General features: G+C 50.1%; 1 protein-coding gene across 2 annotated transcripts in view; it reads left to right on the top strand.

Moving 5' to 3' along the window:
- ITGA9 (integrin subunit alpha 9) overlaps positions 1-23,968 on the top strand; it is a 326,966-nt gene that overhangs the window by 255,360 nt on the left and 47,638 nt on the right. For both annotated transcript variants that reach the window (XM_039237208.1, XM_039237206.1), the window contains 3 exons: positions 4,315-4,404; positions 6,437-6,545; positions 11,382-11,489. In XM_039237208.1, the coding sequence (XP_039093139.1) occupies positions 4,315-4,404; positions 6,437-6,545; positions 11,382-11,489 (307 nt within the window). The remainder of the gene's footprint in view (positions 1-4,314; positions 4,405-6,436; positions 6,546-11,381; positions 11,490-23,968) is intronic.

Here is a 23,968-nt window from a genome sequence, read left to right as displayed (position 1 = left end):
GTAATTAAGGTGTCCCCTGAAATCATCAAAACTTGATTAAAGTGAAGGCTTCCGCTCAGCGGAGACCGGGCCCTGAGGGACGGCAGAAGGTGACGGCACACGTTCCCACTCAGGAGACTGCGCCCCGGCGGCCTCTGGATTCTTCATGTCCCCCTGTCTTCACGGGGCCAGGAGAGGGAAAGCCAGAGCCTCCCCTGCATTCCTGGGGACGCCCACGACCCCGGACGGTGCTGATCAAGGTGCCCTGAAGCCTTAAAGAGCATCACCCTGCCCACCACAAGCACTTCTCTCTACAAGCTGTTTCTCCAGAAACACTCCTTTCTCCGCTGTTACAGCCTTGATGTTTCATCTTGGAATTTTGCCCCCAGCCGTAGTAAGGCCCACCTGGTGCCTTCCTCTGAATCTTGGCCTCTTCTATACCCCAGCCAAGACGTGCACCTGAGCAAACATACTATCATACTCGCCCCCTTAGTGATTCCTGAATTTTCACAGAAACCCCAATTCCCCGGAATCTCGGACTGAGATTCTTCCCAAGCGCTGAGTCTTTTAGTTCTCTGCAGTCCATGCTGGCCCCTCACTAGTGGCTCTGCCCTCAGGCACCCCCTGTCCCTCTCTAGCCACTGGGCGTTTGGGAAGCTCAGGTTGGTCCCCAACAAGTACAAACCAGCAGTCACATCCCTGAGCTGCGGACACAAAGAAGCCCTGATGGCTTCTCCCACCGCCCTTTGCTTCTGTTTTCATTCAGGCCTCCCTCAGCCTCCAAGTTATTTAAAGCTCATGGCATTCAGATTCACTTTCCCTTGAGAACGACTGGGTGCCGGAAGCATCCATGTTCAGAGCCCTTCCATCCACAACCACAGTCGCATGTTTTGGCTTCAGTGCTACTTTCTGTACTTTTTTTTTTAGCATTATTGCTAATATTTTGGAGAATGTTCTCTCTCCTGAAAATAAGAGCGCAGCACATCACAATGTTTATTTGGCTCTCTACCTCGTGTTACTGTCCCACTTCCGCCCCAGAGGTGATGACTCTCTGGCCCTTAGTTCAGCACTAGTCGGACTTGCTGAACAAACACTAAGCATATGTAAAAACGTAGGTGTCCATACTGACAGCAGTGATCGTTGGAATCCAGCCCAGCCAGCCCAGAAATCTCGCACCACCTCCCAGCCCGGCAGGGAGGCCACACCCTGGGGTGCTAGCGGTTCAACGCAGGTACGGCTGGCTGGGCTTGCAAACTTTGACCTCGTGTGAGACTTGGCTGTGTCTTATGCGTGCTGTTTGAAGATCATGTAATCCGTTCACATAAAACGTGACCGCGATCTACCAGAAATACATACAAAGCATAGACAAGATGGACTTTGCTCCTATTGCTAGGACCCAGAAGGGCTTCCCTGGGGTTGGCATTTGCCAGAAGAGTGTGTTTCCAGGCCGAGGACACAGATGCACAGTGTGGGGAACGCAGAGGAGCCGACGCCCACACGGGTGGTGGGCGCTGCAGGGAGCTGGGGGTCCGGCAGAGGAGATGGGCTGGGCCGTGGAAGGCGCACGCAGCTCAGAAAGTCTGCACTCCATGCCGACAGCAGAAAGGTTTGGAAGCGGGAAGTGAGGCGTGCAACCACTTGCCCACAGAGCACGAGATGGTTGAATTTACTGAAGGAGGCAAATGGCCAGTCAGACCTGGAAATCCTCTCCCGCTGTTGCTCGGATCCACAGAAAACTGCGGCAGATCCATCAGGGTGCCCTCTCCATCCCTCTCCCCCGGGGCAGTCGTGTTCCTGGGAAGGATCGTTTGGGCAGGAAGTCAATGCGTGGAAGCAACTTCCCTTGTCAAAAAGAGGAAACTCCACCTGCCTCCCAACCCCACCCAGGGCTCATCAGTGGTATCAGAGACGAGGGCCAACAGCACCACGGCCAGACTCTGTTAGGATCACGTGTCCGTAGACTCCAGCTGTGCCCACCGGAGTCACCTGGGGGAGCTTTAGAAAACTACCGATGCCTGGTCCGTCCTGCAGAAATTTGGATCTAATAGTCTGCGTGAGATCTCAGCTTCGGCATTTTGAAATGGTCTCATCAGGTGACTGTAGCAAGCAGCCACAGCTGAGAGCCACTAGCTGGGGTCCCTGGCTCTAGGCTGGGCACATTTCCACTCAGCAAGCATCTATTAGGCATGTACTATTTATCAGATGCAGTGCTGGGCACAGAAGAAAATGCTAATAACTTACAAAAATCAAGAATGCCCCCTTTTGTGCATTAACTGCTGCATCGCATCAGGGGACACCGGGTAGTGGCAGCTTACACACTGAAATAGAATCTTCCGGCACTTGAATCACGAATGTTAAGGAAGCCGTACTCTACGTTATACGTGCAGCAGAATGCAGCAGGCGCTCATTTCTTGCCAGATGTCGGTGAGAACCGCCCCACTGCCCCGGAGGGCGGCCTCAGCACTTGACTCCCTGCTACGACTGAAAGATCCTTAAAGCCCCTTATCTCGAAAGCCACAGTTAAAATATCAGTCTTTTCGTCCTCCCCGTCACCACCCTTTGAAGCTCTCCTGCCTGCGTGTGGATTTAGGGGGACATAAAGTTGAGGCTAAACAGTCCTCAAGGGCTCTCTCAGCGGCCTGGCTCCGCAGACCCTGGGAAAGGCTGGTCATCTCGAGTCCGAGTTCCCAGAGCGGCTGAAGCCTTTTGATGTATGGCCTCTGTATCTCAACTTTTCAACTTCAGTCGGTCTGGAGCGGTCACCCGGTGACTGATGAGACCGCCGGGCCTGAGCCACCAGCAGCCACAGGTGGCTGGACACACGGCCAGGCCAGGGGTGGCACTTCCCTCAGGAACCCGTGACTCAGCCCGAGCAGGATGCAGGGTGTGGGAGGGAGCGGCCCGGGGTTCGGCAGCCTGGTCGGCCTCTAGCAGAGATTCTGAGGCTTGTATTGCCCCCGGGAAGGAAAGGCCAGGTGGGCACCTGACCCTGCGCTCTGAGCCTCTGAGCGCTGGAGGTCTCTGCATCTGCCGGAGACAGAGGAGGAGTCTGGGGTCAGAGTCACAGAGCACCATTGTTTCAGAACAATAGGAGAAAGGAGGGGAGGGGATGTGGACCAGCACTCGCTGGGGGGAGCGGAAGGCAGAGGGGGCAGAAGCAGGGCCGGGAACAGGCAGGAACTCTGCAGGCCTTCAGGGAAGGGGGGAGGGGCTGGGGAGGGGTCCCCGAGCTGTGCCCTAACCTCTGTGGGGCTTGGGGCCACTACATTCCACCCCTGGAAGGTGCGCTTGGCTTCCAGCTGGGATCCCACACTCAGGCCACGTGGTGGAACCAGTCATCTTGGAAATGCAACAAAATAGTAAACGCAAGCTCGCTCTTCCCCCTCCTCCCTTCCCTCCTCCCTTTCTCCCCTTCTTCCCCGCGCTCCGCAGCCTCCCAAGTCATATCAGATGTGGAGAAGGACTCTGCATGGGAAAGCCCTGGTGTGGGAGTCGGACTGGCCTGTGTCGCCACGCGTCCTGGGCGCTCCCTAGTCGGCCGGAGGTGGGCAGCCCCTCTAGGGCGCCTCCGAGGCCCGGGTGAGCTCCCGCTGCGCTCACGCTGCAGGGGCCGCCCAGCAGCGTCAGCCTCCTCACGCTCCCCTTTCCAGAAAGGCCTCACAGCACCCCCGACCCCGCCGGGACGCCTGCACTGGACGTCCCGCAGCCAGGAGTCTAGAGGAGGCCCCGTGATCTTTCTCAGGGGAGGATCGGCCGGGCCTGGGGTCCCGGCGGTGGGGGAGGCCTCAGGTGGGGAGGGCGGCGCCTGTCCGGCAGACGAGCACGTACAGAAGTGGCGCAGCGCTGGGCCCGCCCCAGCCCCCCGGCACCCCTTCCCCTGCACCCACCGGACCCCTCCCAGCTCCCATGGTGCCGAGGCTTTCCCTGGCCCGAGCCCGCTCTCTTGGACGCGCGCAGGAGTCGGGTCTGTGGGTAAAGCCCCACCTGCCCGGAAGACGGAGAAGACGAGGTGTATGCTCCGCGCTGCCTCGCAGACGTCCCTGGGCCCCCTGGGCCCTGCGCCCTCTTTGTCTTGCTTCCTCCCCTCCGTCCACTCCCAGCTGCGGTCTGCACCGCCTCCCGGGCACACCGCACTCGCAGCTTTGGGAGGGGACCGCAGCGGGGACGACACAGTGCCCACTGTGACTCCGTACGGGGACCAGCAACAGAACTGAGGGTACGTAAGGCCACAGTCAGCCCTCGGACGGTGACAGATTGGGGTCTGACCCGGAACAGAGCAGCCTGCTGCCGGGCAGCGCGCCCTGACCCGCACTCCCCCCTCTCCTTCCCGCGCAGCGGCAACGTGGAGCGCTCCGAGTCCCTGCACGACAACACCCTCACGCTGGCCGTGCCACTGATGCACGAGGTGGACACGTCCATCACTGGGTGAGTAGCCAGGGCGGCCGAGCGCGGGGGGCCCTCGGTGGAGCGCTGTGCCCTGCTGGCGTCTGCCTGGGCAGCCGGGCGTCGCGGCCCTGCCCGGTCCACTTCTCCCGGGCTTTGAAATGCAGGGCAAAGCCAGAGCTACCGGCTGGCGCCCTCCTCCCTCCCTGTTTTCTCCCCTCTCCCTGCCACCCACCCACCCGCTGGGTAACACAGGGAGTTTGATGACAGGGTTAAGCCCATACTTTCTCTGAGCATTGCGTACACCTTGATGTGCGCGTTTTCCCAGCACCTGCCCCTCCAGGGTGTCAAGATGCCTGGGATTCAAATCTCAGCCGAGCGGCTGGGCCAGAGGTTACAGCCAGATGTGTCCCAGCGGCTGGCTGGCTCGCACCAAGGCTCGCCTTTCTGATTAGCTTCACAGTCAGCTCCAGCTTTGCGTGTTTCTGTTAACCCCTTCGGAAACAGCGGCGCCTGTCTGCAGTGGTCTAGAACGGACAGGGGACGATTCCCGGGTACGCCATCTGCCCAGGGGGCATCCGCGGCCACTCAGCGTTGCTGGCATTGAAAGGCAGGGCTGCGGGCTGCAGGGACCCAAAGCAACCCAGGTGGTTTTCCGCCAAAGCTCAGGCCTGGCAAACTGAGAACTCAGTTCCCATTTCTGGCTTCAGGAAACAGAGCACAGTTTGATAGTGGACAAAGGATTTGCACAATGAAGAGTAGATCAAATGAGGACCCACTGAACCCCTGCCCCAAATGCAAGCTGAACTTTTTACAAGTTCAGAGTTTCTCATTTTTCACTTTTCAAGGGCTTCTGGGTCCCGGCCTTGGCCAGCAGTGGAAACGTTAATGCATTGCAGAAGGGCCACTCTGCAAGAACTCGCATGCCGCTGGGTGCCTGGAACGAGCCTCTGGGCGTGCCTGCACTCTGACCGCTGTTTGTCAAGCTTTTCAAACCCTAGGCATCAGACGAATATATTTGCAAGTTAGCATAGATTTGCCTCTGTTCTATTTTTAACTATGTGCATTTGTTTATTTGCCTCATCAGAGGCTCACTGAGAATATGGCCCGAACCAGGACCTGTCCTTGGGGAGGACAGAGAAAACACTTGATCTTGTTGTCAGACCCTAGGAGGCCTCATTGTCGAGGCGTTAACAGCCCCCATTGAAGCCATCAGTCACACACACGAGTCAACCTCTGATCTTTCCAGGAACATAAAACAAGGCGAGTTTAAAGGAATCAGTTCTTGCCATTTGATATGGCCAGAAACTCACTACATTTCTAAAATAACAGACTTAAGTTGAAAGTAGATGGATTGCTGTCCTTTCAGATTTGTACCAAAAATCCTACATTCTCGTGTCTTGGCGAGTGAGTGGCTTCTAGAATCTCATTTAGAATCCATTGTTTGTCTCGGAATTCAAGTGGGTCTGGGCTTGGTTTCAAATCAGGTTTTGTTCACAGGGGCAATGTGGAAGCATCACTACAAACTGAGCTTGGATTCTCAACCACAGGTTAAGTAGCCAGTGTTTGAAATCTGAAGAAAAATGCCATCATTGAACAGACTCACTTTTAATACCTCATTTCTAGTGGTTTAGGGAGTCTGACATTTCAGTTTTTTTAATGAATATGTCAGAGTGGGATGTAGGATGCCAGATATATAATTCATTTGTATTTATTTCTTAACAGCTTGTTGTATTCTTCCTCAACCCACAAAATGTTTTTCAAATGATAAAGCAGAACATGTATAATTTTGTGATCCAGTTTAAAAGAAAACTGAACTCAATGCTACCATGGTCATCCTCTTCCTTTTAGAAACATAATCTCGGGACTTGTTTGTATGTGTAGTGTATTGATTTCCTCTAACACAAGACATTCCTGGAAGTAACAATTCCAGAAGGGAAGGGTTTGGTGAAGACACGGAGCGGGCAGGGTTCTAGATTAAATAGAGACAGAGGTTTGGGTTCTCAGGAGAGCTGTGACTGTGGGTTGCTTGACTGAGGCTTAAGATGACGGATTAAATGCTTCCCTCTTTCAGAATCATGTCTCCAACGTCCTTTGTGTACGGCGACTCCGTGGATGCGTCTAACTTCATTCAGCTGGATGACATGGAGTGTCACTTTCAGCCCCTCAACATCACCCTTCAGGTACCACCTCTGGAGACCGTCTCTGTCAGTGGCGGCCCACGAGATGGGTCTCCTACTGAAAAACAGCTAAAGAACTAGGCTCTTTCCAGGAGAAAATTGTCCCAGCCTGCTTGGCTAGAGTCGGGTGTGTGTGTGCCTCTGTGTGTGTGTGTGTGTGTGTGTGTGTGTGTGTATTTCCTGTAACCACACAGAATCAATCCCTTTCCTGTCTGCTGTGTAGACCCCTCTGCTTTTCAACACTTGGAAGGAAAACTGCATGATAAACACCAGCTTTCCCCAAGAAAGCCGGCGTCCCAACCCAAATGGCCCCAGAGGGTCCCTTCGAGTTCTCCATCATTACTCAGCTTCTGGGCAGGGCAGCCACGTGCATTTGCTGCGTCCCCTTTTTCCTGGGCTTCTTCTTGCTGACGCGGCCTGGGGCCCACTCCTCCCACGAGGAACAGCCACTTGGAAGTGCTGTCTTCCAATAGCAGAGCGGTGCAGGAGCACTAAGCTCCCCTGGGAGGCAGCCCGCTGCTCCCTCGCGCCCCCCCAGTCATAGAAGCCCAGCAGGTCCCGTGGTGTGGACCATGGATGTCGGAAGGAACACTATTTTTTCTCTAGACCAGGGTGAGCAGACATTCTCTGCAGAGGGCCAGCAGGCAAGGGTGTTAGGGTTTGTGGGGTGCAGTGTCTGGAGCCAGTGTCCAGCTAAGCCACTGTAGTGTCCACGTGCCCATGTGGACGGTATGTGGCAGAACCGTAGTTATGGCACTGAGGCTTGGCTTTGTATTATCTTCTTACGTCGTGAAATGTTATATATGTATATAAATGTTATAAATATATATATATTTTCCCAATTATTTTAAAATGTAAAACCATTCTTAGCTCGCAGGTCATGCCAAAAACAGGCGACAGGCAAATTTGGCCTACAGGCCACAGTTTGGTGACCCTTGCTGTGAAGTATCGATTTTCGGGCCAGCACTGTTCACACAAGCATCTTTGCATATTAAGCCAGAGGGACCTCGGCCTCATCCAGCCTGTTCTCCTCAGTTGGCAAACGCTGGCCGGGCTCCGACTGGACAGGCCTGCGTGGCCAAGCACCCAACCAGGAGCCGCGGATGAAGTGAAGGGAGATGAACTTGGCTCACCCATGGTGCCCGTGGGGCACTGTAACCTATCCCCCACATCCCGCCATTCTGGCTCCTCGAGCTATCTCTGGTCTCTACCCATTCCTCCCCATGGAGAAGATGGTTTTCTGGTCTGGCATCGACTACCATGACCAGTAATTACTATTTCCTCCCCCGTGGCCACTCCTCAGTGGTCTGAAGGGATGAGAAATAATCATGGGGTGTGGGTCCAGAGAACGAGGTGGCGAAACACTTGTGGGCTCTCACAGACAATGCTCTTCCTCTCTCTAAAGTGTTGTCCTGGGCAAGAGACCTCTGAGACCATGATGGAGGACACATGTCCCCAGCCCAGAGAGGAGGTGCCTCCCAACCAGCAAAGCCCCTACTGCCACACCCCATGCTTCGTTTCCGGGGAAAAGGAGACGAGGGTGTTAGACCTGCTTTTTAGATCTCACAGTGATTGCTGTGACTAGGACCTCTGTGTTTCTGAATTGCTTCTCAGAATTAGTTTCTTTTTCTCCATTGCTTTTTGTAATTGGATAGAAAACAGATAAAGACCAGATGGAGTGATTTCATTTTACTTAAATCACTTGAATAACTCACCCACTCTCAGAGTTTGGAGGTGTCTTCCAACATAAGATATAGTCCAGAAGATGATTCAGAAGTTCAAATGACACACACCATCCATGAAGAGGGTATTGGCGTTAGAAGAGAAACCAGGAAGGAATCGGAGTTATACTGAAGATCCAGAAATCTTCTTGTCCCCCTCTAAAATGGAAGAAAAAAGCATCAACGGATCTGAGGGCATGCAGTTAGGTCATGTTTCTCTGAAGGCATCTTCACAGGGAGCTTAAAGTTTGGTATTCAAGCAAAAAGCTGTCTTCACATCCGATCTGACATAGGACACAGGCAGAGAATGGGGGCCTGGCATTAGGACCGGGCATGCCCCTTAGATAAATCTCTTGATTATCAGTTGCCTGAGGAAGTACAGAGCATTCCGTTCAGGATTACAAGAGGTGACTGGGTCTGAAAGATGGATAGTGTGTGTCACTGATTAGGAGATTCTTTTGTGTCAGCAAAGCTGACCGTTTCCTTGAGAATCTCTGATGACTCATTTTCTGCTATAAACATCACTAATACACGACTGAAATGTAGGAAGGCCCCTGACCAGGTTGATGGTCATAATGAACAAGAGCTGGAGCTAGTGGGGAGGGTAAGATCAGGAATATGGATAAATCTGTTCTATATTTCCTTATCCTGGCAGCATCACTCCTGAGGAAGGGCATAAGACTTTCCGTAGCGAGTGGTCTTTCTGTCTTTTAAAAGCTATTATTCAACAAGCTACTAATTGTTTAAAGACTTCACTGCAGAAGCAGATAGGAGACAGGCAGAAATACTAGTCTTGGGCCTGCTTTCTGCATTCCGCCAAAGTCTTCTTAACAGAAACACAATAATCTGCTGGCCACTGATAGGCTGGGTTCTTTCCATCAAGAGTTCATCAGTTTTCTCACCTGAAAAATAATGGTGGGAACGAATGCAGCTGCTGCACGAGAACTTGGCACTGAAGCCAGTCTTAGGACGGGCGCTCTCAGCCGTCCTTCGGGAGTGGGTGAAACGGTGCAGAGCAAAACCACATTCTTCTCTCCTCCCCCACCTCGTGCTCTCATTGGGATTTCCCAGACAAGTCAATAGTTGTCTTTTCAGTTCTGTGCTCTCGTGTTTCACTTCAAATCCGTTATTTCGTTTGTGGTTACACATCCCTTCCTTTTCTTGTGTCTTGAGGCTGTTGTCCTTGGTAAATGTTGTTCTTTTTGAATCAAGAGTTGGCAGGGAGTGCTCCTCTGCTCCGTCGTGTCTTTGTGCTTTGAAGCAGAACCAACTTTTTTTCTTTTTTGCAACTATTGCAAAAAAAAAATGAGCACATGGTTTTCTAGGGAAAAGCTGGCTACGCTAGATCCTTATACGTCCTGTCGTGTGTGAGGAGCTGGCTAGCTTTGCCTTTCCCTCCCAGCTCTGCCCTTCTGACCCGACTTCAGAGATGCCTTGAATCCCTGATATCTGTCTCTAGTCCCCAGGCCACAGAGCAGCATTTAAGCTTCTTCTCTGTCTTGATTCTACCCATGTTTTTTAAAGCAATAACATCTTTATTGGAATATCATTTTTCGAACTGATGTTCACCCGTTTAAAGTATACAGGTTACTGATTTTTAGTGTGTTTCCAGAATTGTGTAACCATCACCATAACCTCATTTTAGAACATTTTCATCTCCCCAAAAAGGGACCCCATACTCGTGAGCAGCCTCTCCCTGTGTTAGTTTTTTCTATGGCAGCTATAAGAAATTACCACAAACTCAGTGGCTGAAAACAACATAAATTTACTGCCGTATAGTTCTAGAGGTCAGAAGTTCAAAATGGGTCTCACTGGGCAAAAATCAAGGTATCTGCAGGGCTCTGTTCCTTTCTGAAGCCACCAGGGAGAATCTGTTTTACCTTTTGCAGCTTCTCCAGGCTGCTGCATCCTTTGACCCATGGTCATCTTCGTCTTTGAAGCCAGTGATGGCCAGCCAAGTCTCTCACAGTCCCCTCCCCGATTCTAACGGTCTCCCTCTTCCCTGAATAAGTACCCTTGTGGTTACATTACACCCACCTGAATAGTCCAACGTAATCTCTTCATTTTAAGGGACACTGATTAGCAACCTTAGATCCCCCTTCTCATATAGCGTGTTCACGATTTGGTTCCATGGATTTGGGGACAGGGACATCTCTGAAGGCCATTCCCCTACCCCGGCCCCAGGCAGCCACTAATCTACCTGTGGTCTGTACTCAGCTATCCATCTTTTCTATTCTCCTTCATATTCCATTTTTTCCCTGATTTTCATTCTCAGCCTTTCCTCCATCTTCTTTCCCTTATCTGTCTCTTTGTGGCCACCATCTTTCCTCTCATTTCTTAGGACATGATGTACTACTGGAGACAAAACAGAGAGGGCTGTCGGGGGATGAGTTTTACAGGACCAGATGCTGGGGCAGGAAACAGGGACATAGGTGTCCTCAAACAGTATTAGCAAGAGATTAGCTGTAAGCTACAGAGAAACCTATCAGCTGGGTGGCGTGGTAAGAGCAGCCCTTTCTGTAAGTGACATCATTTGGTTTGGGGGAAAATCCACTCCTCTGTTACCTCAAACTGTAAAAGCAGGGCTTGGACCAGATCATTGCTTCTGAAAATACAGCCAGTAGCATCAGCATCCTCTGGGAACTTACTAGAAATGAACATCCGTAAACCCCCTCACCAGCCCCCTCCCCCAGCAGATCTACTTCAGAAACTCTGGGCACTACTCTCCCCCAGTGTATGTTTTAACAAGCCCATCTGATTATCCTGCTGTGCGCTACAGTTTGAGAACCACTGGACTAGACTATGTTTACATTCCCACCAACTGTAAGAGCCTATGAGTAATCCCTAGGGGTGTAAAACGAAAGATAATTTTTAGCAGGAAGAAGACAAAAACATGCTGAAAGGGAATAAGGTAATTTGGAAGTTTGAGGGTTCAGAATGCATATTAGGAAGATTTCTGTTTCACTAAAACCTGCCATTGTTGAGTATCTCAGGACACTTGAAGTCCTGACCTTCTGGATCCCAAACCCTACAGTCTCTGTGGGCATATCCATTGCATGCCATGAAATGAAGATCTGTACTTCTATTAAAACTCGCTGTGTGTGTCTCACACCCACAGGTCTATAATACTGGGCCAAGCACCCTCCCTGGTCCATCTGTCAGTGTCGCTTTTCCCAATCGACTGTCATCTGGAGGCGCAGAAATATTTCACGTCCAGGAGATGGTGGTGAGTTCTCCCTGCTTGTAACGGTTGCCTTCACACTTGAACTAGCCTGTTCACATTTTGCCTTTTACCCTGAGGACCCAGAAAGTTTAACTCATTCCAACCTTTAGAAGCATAACCTGGAGAAGCCAGGGACCCTCGAGGCCTGAATTTCTGCATTGAGACAGTTTGGTTAATGCCAGAAGACCTCTCTGGGGATGGGGAATGGTTGATGATGAACTTGACTTCTGTGATAGACTTTTCTGGTTCTGGGAACTCCCAGAAACCTTAGGTGTATCTAAGGTTGCGTTTTTCTGAGGGGAATATCCTCAAATCTTCATGAAGATTCTCAAAGGGTCACTGAAGCCTGGGGGGATGGAGGGTTCGTTTATAAGACCGAAGTGTAGATTGAAACTCAAGTTTATATACAGAATATGCAATTCTACTTGATTCTAAGTCAACTGTGGATTTTATCTCAAGGGAAGTGTGACAGTGAGTATGTGATCATCCCTCCTACCTCCTTGAAACTCTCTCCTTGGTTCCTCCTTTCTCACTGGCTTCTCTCCTCACCTCAGCATGTGTAGGGCTCAGGGTCAATCTCAGAGACCTCACCCAGACTCATGGCTTTGTATTCCGTGTGTGCTGATGACATCAGACATTTCTCTCCAGCCCAGACTTCTCCCATGAAATGCAGACCCTAATAGTTAACTGCCTTCAGGCCATCTCTACCCAGATGCCTGACAGAAACTCCACAACCGAGCTCCCACCTTCTCCCACAGCCTTCCCCATCTTCGCAAATGGCTGTTCAGTCTCCCAGTTTTTCAGGTCAAAGACCTTGGATCATCCTTGACGCTGCTCTCCCCACACTTCACTTTCGATCCACCAGCGACCCTAATGCCTCCGCCGTCACAACAGATCAAAATGGTACCACGTTTTATACCCGCACCGCCCACACCCCGCTCCCGGCAACATCCTCTGTCTTTGGTTCCCGCAGCAGCCCTCACCCACATCCCTGCTTCCTTCCTGGCCCCCTTGCGGTCTGCTCCTGGCCCAGCAGCAGAGCGAGCCTTCCAAAATGTAGGTGAGGTCACATTAGGCCTCAGTTGAGACCCTCTGATGGCTTACCCACCCCCAGATCTTCCAGCACTCTGGCCGGCCCACAGTCTGTCTCCTATGGCTCTCCGACCTCACTTCCTCCTCCTTTACCGCTCTCTCTACTCCAGCCGCACTGTCCCTTGCTGGTCCTAGAGTACAGCAGACACTTTCCCACCTCTAGAACTCGCCCTTGACCTTTCCTCTACCCACATAGCCTTCCCGCAGGGAGCCACATGACCGCCAGCTCACCTCCCTCAGCTGTGTGCTCAAATGCCACCGTCCCAGGGACGCCCTCCCTGAACGGCCTTGGGCCCAGCGCTCCTCAGGCCGCGTCCCTGCTCATGCTTCGTTGGCACCTTCATCACCAGCTGACATTCCACGTATTCTCATGTTTGACCAGTTTATCTGTCCCCTCCTGGCCCCCGACCATGTAAGAACAAGGGTTTTCTCTGCTCCTGCTATGTCTCCAGACCCTAGTACAATGCTTGGCGTGTAACATACACTCAATAAATACTTGTGGGCTAAAAGAAAAAATCCACAGTATAAAGCAGAGTTGTTGAGTCTGTCTGCATGAATCCAGGAAGAGAGCCATTCTGTTAGGAGCTGCTTCCCAGGGCCTCACAGCCTGCGGTGGCTGGGTGTGAGGGGCCCCTCCCGGGAAGAACCAGGGCAGGATGTTCAAGTGAGGCAGGTGTGCCATCACATGGAGAGAGTCACAGAATCGTGGCTCTTCATATGGGCGTGTGAGGGACGGCCAGCCAGAGGGACAGTCTCCCCACTGATCGCTCGAAAATTGGGGCAGCAAGACCCACTGCACGTCACACATCTGAGCCTACGGTTGGAGGAGACGCCGCCCGCCAGAGGTGGGGGAGCCTCATGGGATGGCCCGGTGGCGTCTGGCATCGCTGTCCCCTTGGGTCCTGTGGCCTGAAACCCTGGACTGTGTAAAGTGTCGGGTGTAGAACAGGTCACACACACACACACACACACACACTGAGCTGCCACTCAGTCATTTCCATCCCGCTCGATATTCCCCTAGCGTTCCGTGAGGTGCCCGAGGCTGTGAGCTCTGCTCACACGGGAGAAGAAAAGCCCCTGAGTCCTTACAAGCCACGCACCACAGCTTGAGCTCAGCAGAGGGTCACGTGTGCTCTCGTTTCCCCCTTAATATTATTCATGACACCAACCGCTCCACCTGTCCCCAGGGTCCGGGAGCGTTTTCCTCTTCCGCACGCTCTGAGAGTTGTCCGCGTGGACATCTGTAGTGTTGCAGGGAGAGCTCTGGTCTCCATAGACAGAATTGTTTATTGACCTGGACAGGAAAGTTAAGCCCCTCAGATTCTGAGGGGATCTCAGAACCAACGACACCCCCTCTCTCTTTACTACTCATCGGACTGAGGAAAAGCCACAGAAAGGACTTTGGAACTCTTTTATGAAGAACTGGCCAGCCGGGAAGCGTCAGAGGTGGTGTGGAGACCTGCCGAGCCGCAGGACAGTAGCGGAGCTGAGTGGGGTGGGGTGAAGCCCGGGTGGGGTGAGCTGCCTCAGCCATCCGTGCGAGTCCTCAGAAGCAAGCCCTCTGGGTTTTCAGGACTGTGCTTAGAATTTTCACAGAGTCCGTAATGGAACCCTCAAGGATGGCCAAGCCTTCAGGGGGACGCACCAACCCACGGTCAGAGCCTTATGGCATTTTCCTGGGGTGCAAAACCCAGCTCCCCGGCCAAGCTCGCTAAGCAGGTGGTGAAGCTCAGCGTTCCCGGGAGCCAGTGACTGCATTACGATGACCCTGGAAACAAAGCCGATGCATGATGTGATGACGTGAGGGGGCAAGGGTCTCCAGGTGCTTGTTTCAGAGGCCGGAAGGTAGGACACCGTCTGCCCTAAAGCCCACAGGGCTGAGAACAAAGGCATCCTCTTCTCAGACAAGCCCAGCATGTCCCCAGCCTCGGCCCCCCCCCTTCCTCAGCGGAGCCCGAGAATGCTCCCTGGGGCGGGGGTGGCTCGTAAAGCTCGTGGCCTGCTCCGTGATGGCCCCCTGGGGCTTCGAGTGGGGCAGGGCTTTCATTTGGGAGCCCTGGGTGGCGTGGTACAAGTGGAACTTATCCGTTTGGGGAGAAACCAGCCCTCGTTTCCCGTATGGCACCAGCAGATGACTCTACTGCCTGGTGGCCTTCTGCCCCCAGTCCACGTCCCTTCCCAGACGTGGACAGCTGAGCAGCTGGCCACCAGCGCGGATTAAGCCAACAGGGGTAGATCGCAGGCATCAAGAGAGGGCCCTCTGTCATCCGTCCCCACACCCCAGGGGGCCCTCAGATGGCTTCTAACAGGTCCCTCAGTATGTGTTTTGCCTGTGGTCGTCATCCGTATAGAATGCTAAGAGTGGGCATGCCGTCCCCTTAGGCGCCGGGCCATCACCCCAGCTACGGCGCTGAGCCTGTGGCAGAGTTTTCCAACTGTTGGAAAACAGGAGCGCTGGAGTGGCTTGGTTGGTTAAGCATCTGACTCTTGATTTGGGCTCAGGTCATGATCTCACAGTCGTGAGTTTGAGCCCCACATATGGGCTCTGTGCTGGGGGTGGAGGCTGCTTAAGTTTCTCTGTTCCTTTCCCTCTGCCCCTCCCCTGCTCACTCTCTCAAAATACATAAACAAACATTAAAACATAATAATGATTCCGGGGCATCTGGGTGACTCGGTTAAGCACCCAACTCTTGATTTCAGCTCATGTTGAGATTCCAGAGTTGTGAGAATGAACCCTGTGTCAGGTGCCACACCGAGCATAGAGCCTGCTTGAGATTCTCTCTCTCTCTCTCTCTCTCTCTCTCTCTCTCTCTCTCCTCCTCCTCCCCCCCACTCACACATGCACACTCTCTCATTCATCAATCAACCAATCAATCTCACTGCAAACGATAAATCACTCTGGGCTTCTCCTGCAAACGTTGGCAGAAAGCGCACCTGTTGTGTGCCAGGCTCTGATCGGAGGAGTGAGTCACACAGCACTCCCAGAAACTCAGTCCTGCTGGAGACTGACCCAGGAAATGTCACCGCAGTACCATGTAACGGATGCAGTCACGGAGGCGTGCCCAGCCCCGGGGACATGGTACCGAGGTACAGATTCCACCGTGGGAAGGGCACCGGGACTAAGTGGACGCGTAGTAGTTCAGCAGGAGAACACGTGAAGTGGAGAACTTTCTGGACAGAGGGAAGGGCCCCTAGTTGTAAGTGCAGCATGGAGGCCGTATTGGATTCTCTGTCCTCTGTGCCTAGCTCTTGCACAAAATAAGCAAAGGTGGCTGTTCTCTACACCTTCTCCAGAGTGTACTGCTGACAGATATCGGGGCGGGGTGGCAGGAGTCACTTCCTGTGGCAGTTGGTTAGCTCATCACCTTCTGGGGTGCATCAGTTCTGTGCTCCGGTGGATCCGCTTGCTCGTTTCTCCTGACTTCGGAATGCGGAAGGCCGAGCCACCTGCTACCAGAGGCTGTCAAGCCACACGTCATGGATATTGCCGGTAGATGACCTATGGGCAGTGGCCTCCGTGGGACAGACAGCCCTTGTGAGTCAAGCATTTGCTCTGTAGAGGAAGCTCCTGCTTGAAGTGAGGATACAGCCTCTCATCCAGCTTGATGGGAATTGGCCTGGAAAATGTAACGGCTTCACTTTGTTACAGTCTCTCTGCACAGGCGAGCCTTGAGCAGAGCCCGTGGGCATGGGCCTCAGAGGAGCGAGGTTAGCACGTGGGTCACAAGCATTATGGCTTATGAAGGGGAGACCATTCGAACGTGGGCGGTGGTCCCACTCTGCAGTTAAGTTTTACTCACAACGTGTGACGTTCAAGGGCAGGGAGGGGAGGTTTGTCTCAGGACTCAGGCTTTATTTGCTGACACTGAAAACCTATCTGTGGGCAGCTTTCTGGTGCTGGAAGAGGAGGATTTGGCTCTTGTAAATATGCAAAAAGGAAGACAGTCTACAGGGAATGGAGGGCAGGAACTGTATTCTAGGTGAAAGTCTGGATCTTTCAAAGAACTCCAGAGAAATGAACTAAACGCCATTCCATGCTTGGTTCCATGAAACCATATGAAAAGGTTTACACTTCTGGTCATCTCTGTGCTTGCTTTGGGACAGCAAGTCTAAAGAACTGACCTGATTTCCAGGAGGTAAAAGAATGTGGAAATAAGGGTTGATTTTCTGAGGAGACACATCAATTACTTTACCATAGGGCATCATTAGGATGTTGATATCAATGTGATATCAATACTAGTATCCATCAGAATATATCTTAGTAGATTATACCGCCCCACACAGTGTCCACGCAGGCACACCAGACAGGCTGCCCATGATCTAATTTCTGCCAAAACAAGTCAGTGGATCTGGGAGCTTCACCTGACTTGTGATGAGTCTGTATCCCTATAAAGGGAAGATGCACCTGATATATCAGCGACCACACAGAAGCTTAAACTTGGAAATGGAGGACTGCATTGCTTTCCCCTAGAATGATCCAGAGACGCTTCTTAAAGACAGTGGTGTTGGGACCATTAACTTGATCACATTTTATCAAAGACTAAAGACTGAAGAACTTTCTTCTAAATAACTGACCAAAAAAACCATACCATTTACTGCTCTCCTGAGGCTTTCATGGTCTATATTCATGTGCTGTCAAATTTAATCCATACAGCACCTCTTTGGGGGCGGGGGGTGTCATTGTCCCATGTAGAGGAACCAAGCCTCAAAGACTTGCCCAGCATTACACAGCTGGTAAGTAATAGAGAGGGCCTGTGACCAGGTCTGTCTGGCTCCAGAGCTCATGTGTTTTCTACTAGATTCTACTTCACACCCCTCCTCAGAGGAGGTGCCCGGTCACCAGAGGCAGAGACTTCATCAATAGGACAGACAGATGATGAGCAGACCACCAAGAAACGCTCACTAAATGAGGAGCATCAGCCCCAGGACAGAGGGGCACAACTGACGTAAAAAGAAAAACTCACTCCAGACGGTATAATAATGAAGCAAACAGAAGACTTTAGAATGAGTATGATTGATATCTTCAGAGAGATGCAAAAAGACAGTGTTTCCATGAAATAGAGAAGCTAGAGTTTTGTACATTTAAATTTTTGATCACTCAAAAGCCTCATATGTGGGGCGCCTGGGTGGCTTAGTCGGTTAAGCGTCCAACTTTCGCTTAGGTCATGATCTCGCGGTTTGTGGGTTCGAGCCCCACGTCGGGCTCTGTGCTGACTGCCAGCTCAGAGCCTGGAGGCTGTTTCAGTCTGTGACTCCCTCTCTCTCTGACCCTTCCCTGCTCACGCTGTCTCTCTCTCTCCTAGAAATAAAAAAAAAAAAAAAAAAAAAAAAAAAAAAGCCTCATAAGTGAGCTGTGTAGTGGAATGGATGTCAAAGAATAAAGCAGTGGGTTGGAAACTTGAGGTGTTTTCCAATAATATAGCACAAAAGAACCCCCCCCATTCCAGTTAAACTCATTATTCCATTATTTTATAACAATCTGAAATGGAGATCCAAACGATTTCAAGATAAGAATTAGAAGGCAGGTTAAGTGGAAATGAAAGCAAGTCAAGATTCTTGCTTTGTTTGGGGAAGAGTTTCTGTACCAGTTAGCTCAGGACTTTGATAAATGCATGAAAAATTTAGCGACACCTTAAAAGAATAAAAGCAAAGGCATCCAAACCACTAAAGAAGCATTTTAAAAGAACTCATGGAGGCACCTGGATGGCTTAGTCAGTGAAGTGTCTAACTCTTGATTTTGGCTCAGGTCATGGTCTCATGGTCGGAAGATTGACCCCCACATCTGCCTCTGTGCTGAGTGTGGAGCCTGCTTAAGATTCTTCCCCTCTGCCCCGCCCCCGCTTGTGCACACTTTCTCTAAAAGCTAAAAATTTTTAAATTTTTTTAAAATCTCATGAAGAAAAACATGCACACATTTATATATAACATGATTATAAGGATAAATCCAAGCCTATCAATAATCCAAATAACTGTGAATGAAACAAATGCCCTAGCAAATGACAGAGCCCATCAGGTTGGATTTTTTTTTTTATCCAAGTATAAGTTACTTATAAGAGAGACAGCTTTAAAATGACCCATAAGGGTGGGGCACCTGGGCAGCTCAGTTGGTTAAGCTGTGCTGACAGCTCAGAGCCTGGAGCCTCCTTTGGATTCTGTCTCCCTATCTCTCTGCCCCCATCCTGCTCACTCGCTCTCTCAAAATAATAAATACTAAAAAACTTAAAAAGAAATGAATCACCTTTATTGTAAAAAAGAAAAAAAAAAAGAAGTATCTCTACTGCAAACAATGTTACTAGCTCTTAGGAAATATGAGATAATCAACTAATTGAATGTGAGACCTTGTGAACGCAGAAAGGAGAAGCTGGGGCATGCTTATAAACTGCCTGACCTTGCCTTCCCCAAGCCACACACCCGTCCCCTGGCTAAGGGTGGAAGCCTTACTAGACCAAGGTGTTTATGTACAGCCGCTGGCCAGTCATTGGCTGATCACTAGGCTATGCTGATCTAAGCCCTAGGAAACCAGGCTTAAAAATAAAACCGGTGTAAAAAAATACTGAGCAGAGACATCCGAGATTATGCTTTTCAGGAGAAACAGATTCCACAGAATCAGTCCCACGAAGGCACTAAATAAGCAACACACAAAAAAGTAACAGCTACCTTTTCCCAAAGGAAGATAAGAGTGCAGAGTTGCCACAATATTTATCTAAAACTTTCAGTTTAGAAAAATACATATGTGAAGCATGTGAAGAAATAAGAATGAGGTAAACAGTGTGCACGGGGAGAAAAGGAATCAGTTGAAGCTCCCTTTGAGAAGCCCAGATGGTGGATTTAGCGATCAAGGACTTCAAAGTAGCCATCGTATATGTGTTTAGAGAACTAAAAGAAACGATGTTTAAAGAATTAAAGGAAAGTATGATAACAATGACTCATTGGATAAAGAATGTCAGTAAGAGATGGAAATTATAAAAGGAGCCAAACAGAAATTCTGGAGTCAAAAGTAAAATACCTGAAATGAGAAATTCATTAGAGGGGCTCAGTAGCAAATCTGAGCTGACAAGGAATCAGCAAACTTGAAGATCGGTAGAATTATCCCATCTCAAGAACAGAAAGGAAAAAAAAATACAGAAAAAGGAGCGAAGCCTCAGAGACCTGTTAGACACCATAAAGTAACACATAAAAATACACATAATTGGGGTTTCAGAAGGAAAAGATAGACAGACAGGGGCAGAAAAAGTATCTGATGAAATAATTGTCCCAAACAGTACAGATGTATAGACTCCTTCACAATAAAAGATATGGAAACAACTGGCTATTCATTTGGGAAGAAGTCACAGAAAACCTCTACCTCACTGGGGAAAAAATAGGTGGATTAGAAAGTTATACGTAAAATAGGAATATTAGCAGAAAGTACTGACTATTTTCATAATTTCTAAGCACCTGGCTTCTCGTTAATTTACCTGTGATATGTTGCTACACTTAATTGCATTTGACAATTAGTAACATTTCAACACCTCTTTTAATGGGACAATTAAGAGAGTGCTTGTCTAGGTTGCAAGAAAATACATGAGCTGATTTTTCAGAGGAAAAGAAAAAAGACCAAACGTAAACCCCCAGTGGTTATTTCGGTTATAGACAGCTTTGAGGTAAGACCTTTCCCTTTTGCATTTTGCAAGAATTATGTGCCAGCACGCCTTTTCGTGTTTGTTTGTTTGTTGCTTGGTTTCTCTGAATGAGCATTTCTCCACCAGACAGCTCCAGGCCGTTCACGCAGCCACGTGATATTAATTACAAGGAAAAATAGATGCTAAGCAGTTGCTGTTCCTCATTTCTCACTCGTGTTGTTGCATTGATTGCTTGGGAAAGCAGATGCCCCGAAGGCAGTACTTCGCACAATCAATGCGGGGCCCCAGGGAAGCCTGAGCAGAGTCTTTGAGCCTTTGTCCTGGCTTCCAGTTCTCTCGACAGACTGTTGGGGAGGTGTGGCCCCTAGGGTCTGTGAAAAGACTCAACTGCTATTTGTATTACCCACCCCTGCCATACACATTAGTAACAGAAAAGTGACCATGGCTCTGTCACTAAAAAAAAATGTACCTTTCAACAATAGCTTACAAATCTTTGAACTCACAAACATTAGATTATCACTGTAGACAAGCCAGCAAGGAACCTGTGCTTGAAGACTCATCTAATAAGAGCTGTGAGGGGCCCAGAATTAAATGTGTCATTAGCAAAGGGTCGATGCATTGCATTTCCCAAAACATTTAGCCAAGCAGATGGAATGGATATGGAAGTGATTTCTGCGTTAGAAGAAGTTCCAAGAACATGGGGGCCCCTGACTGGCTCAATTGGTAGAACATTCAACTCTTGATCTTGGGTTTTATGAGTTAGAGCCCCACGTTGGGTGTAGAGTTTACTTTAAAAATAAATAAATAAATAAAATCTGAAAACGAAAAAGTAAGAAAGACGCAGGCCCAAGATTGTGATGGACACTCAGAGTGGCGCTTCTGTCGTTGTCTAGTGCCCACCAAACGTTGGGCTGAACGTGATTTCATAATCATTGGATGGGAAAGCTCTTCTTCATAATCAAATCATAAAATCCAGAACCCTTAAAGATTGACCAATTCAAATCTATAAACTTGTTAAACTTGTGTGTGATCATAAAACATCCCAAACAAATTAAAACATATTTGGGAGAGTATGTTTGCAACACAGTTGACAGACAAACATGCAAATGTCTTCTTCAGATCAATAAGGAAAAGGCCAAAAATTATAAAAATGGGTGAAGAGATATGAGCAGGCAATTCACAAAAGTTCGTGGCAAATAAACATATTAAAGAAAACAAATGCGAATAAATGACAAACATTAGCCCCAAATAGTAATCAGAGCAATGTAAACTCCAATGAAAATGAGGTCCCTGCCCAACTAAACTGGAAAAAATCTAAAAGATTGTTAATATCCATTGTTGGATAAAATGAGGAAAAATGGGTACTCCTAAATACCATTGGTATAAAAGGCAATTTGAGGGGTGCCTGGGGGTCTCAATTGGTTGAGCATCCAACTCTTGGTTTTGCCTTGATGGTCTCATGGTTCATGAGTTTGAGCCATGCACTGACTCTGCACTGACAGTGCGGAGCCAGCTTGGGATTCTCTCTCTCGCTCTCGCTTTCACTTTCTGCCCCTGCCCCATTCTGTCTCTCTCAAAATGAGTAAATCAACTTTTAAAAAGTGACTTGACAATAACTATCAGAATGTAAAATATGAATACCAGCAATTCCACTTTTAGGAACCTGTCTCAAAATTCTCACATAAATATTTCCAGCAGAGATTTCTGTTTGATAGGAGACATAGATGGCATTGTTCTCGGCATAAATGTAAGCTTTTTCTATTTTGGTTGAAGTAGAAAATAACATTCCCCAAGGATTCTGAGAGGGAGCTGTTAGATTCGGGCTTGAAAAAAGCGGTAATAATAATACATTTTTATGAAGAACTTGTTACACTTCTTACCTGGACCAGTTCATTTAATCTTCATTAGAATTTGCAGAGGAAGCAGATGCACAGGGATGTGCCAGGCCACAGAGTTGGGAAGTGGCTAAGTTAATGTTCACTTCTTTTTTAACGTTTATTTTAGAGAGGGGCGGGGGAGGGGCAGCGAGCGGGGGACAGAGGATCTGAAGCGGCCTCTGTGCTGGCAGCAGCGAGCCCGATGCAGGGCTCAAACTCCCAGACCGTGAGATCATGACCTGAGCTGAAGCCAGATGCTCAAAGTCAGACTAGACCGTACAGCCACCCACAAGGCCTTGTGACGTCTCTGTGTCTGGACGTGAGCTGTCTAACCGCATCAGCATGACCTGGAAGTTAAAATTGCACAAGTGAGGAACCTCGGGCTCCGTCCAGACCTGCTGAATCAGAATCTGCATTTTAACCAGATCCCCAGTGATTTACTTGCACCTTGATATTGAGAAGCCCTGGCCTAAAGCCTTCCCTTTCCCCATCTATAAAATGGGGGTGACCGTCGTCGCTGCGGGTGTTACCGTCATTGCCTCGGGGATGAGTGTCGTTAACGAGGGGGTGGCCGTTGTCACCATGCAAGGCTGCCGGGGTCATCTTTTATCCACACGTTCGTTCATTCATTTATTCAGTAAATGCTGTGTCCCCACCATAGGCCAAGCACTGAGATGCGCAGGGAAGAGAGATAAAACAGGCAAGGAATAATAATTTCTAGCGCTCACTAGCTGACATTCTGGTGGAGACAAGTAATAAGATACAGTGATGTATTACATGGTGGTAAGTGGGGTGGAGAAACACGAAGGAGACGAGGGGGTGGCGCGGGGGGGGGGACTTGTGTATTGTGAATGGCCAGGGCAGGTCTCTCGGAGGCCTTCCGTCGGGGTGGGGGACCCGAGCTGTCTCAGGCGGTGGTGACGCGATCTTTGCATGGGAAGGCTCGGCCAGTCTGTATTTCCTGAGAATTCCCTCTCCTTGCTTTTCGCCCTGGTTGGTTTCCTCCGGTGAAGCCCCAGCCCCCGTCCAGAGGGGACACCGGAGGCCCTGTGTGTGTGCTCGTTAGCCCTCCCCCCCAGGGAGCAGGAAAGAGAATCACTTAGCTCACTGGCAGCAGCACTGACGGGAAGGCTGGTTTCCAGAGCTGCCCGGGTGTTAAGGCATGTTTTGCAGGAGAGAAGGGCTGGGCTCCGTGACTCCGTTACACACGGGGAGTAATTGCACCAAGAAGTCTCCCGCGTAGCCAGCTCCCCGGGGCCGGAACCTAACGTGCTCACCAGCCGGGTTTGGTGCTTTAGGGCAGCGCAGCAGAGAAGCCGACATTGAACAACTCAGGGCTTTTTTCAGTGTCTGCTACTCTCCTCCAGAGTGAGCACATGCTGCTTTATCCACCCTCCTTCGCTCTCAGCTTTCCTGTAGAGATGTGAGGCCTTATCCTGTGTCAACCAGGACTCGTCCGGGGAGGGACTTTCCTCCCAACAAGAATTCAAGGCCTAGAAACCCCAGGATGCAGGGTCCAGGGGGGCGGTCCTTCTTCTCCCTGAGGACCTGGTTTGCCATCTGAGGCCTTCCCTTCTACTTGTATTAACTTATCTGTTTAACTCTCAGGGACGCCCCTGGGGTTCTCAGTAAAAAGATTAACAAGGAGATCTTAATGGTCAGAAACCATGTGGTCTAGGGGCGTCTGGGGGGCTCAGTCGGTTAAGCATCCTACCTCGGCTCAGGTCATGACCTCGCGGTTCGTGGGTTCGAGCCCCGTGTCAGGTTCTGTGCTGACAGCTCAGAGCCTGGAGCCTGTTTAGGATTCTGTGTCTCCCTCTCTCTCTACCCCTTCCCCACTCATCCTCCGTCCCTCTCTGTCTCAAAAATAAACTATAAAAATTAAAAAAAA

This window comes from Hyaena hyaena, unplaced genomic scaffold, assembly GCF_003009895.1.
Source record: "Hyaena hyaena isolate Hyena2069 unplaced genomic scaffold, ASM300989v1 scaffold_121, whole genome shotgun sequence".
Taxonomy (NCBI): domain Eukaryota; kingdom Metazoa; phylum Chordata; class Mammalia; order Carnivora; family Hyaenidae; genus Hyaena; species Hyaena hyaena.
Note: the sequence above shows the minus strand (reverse complement) of the source record. Positions and strands in the feature narration are given on the sequence as shown.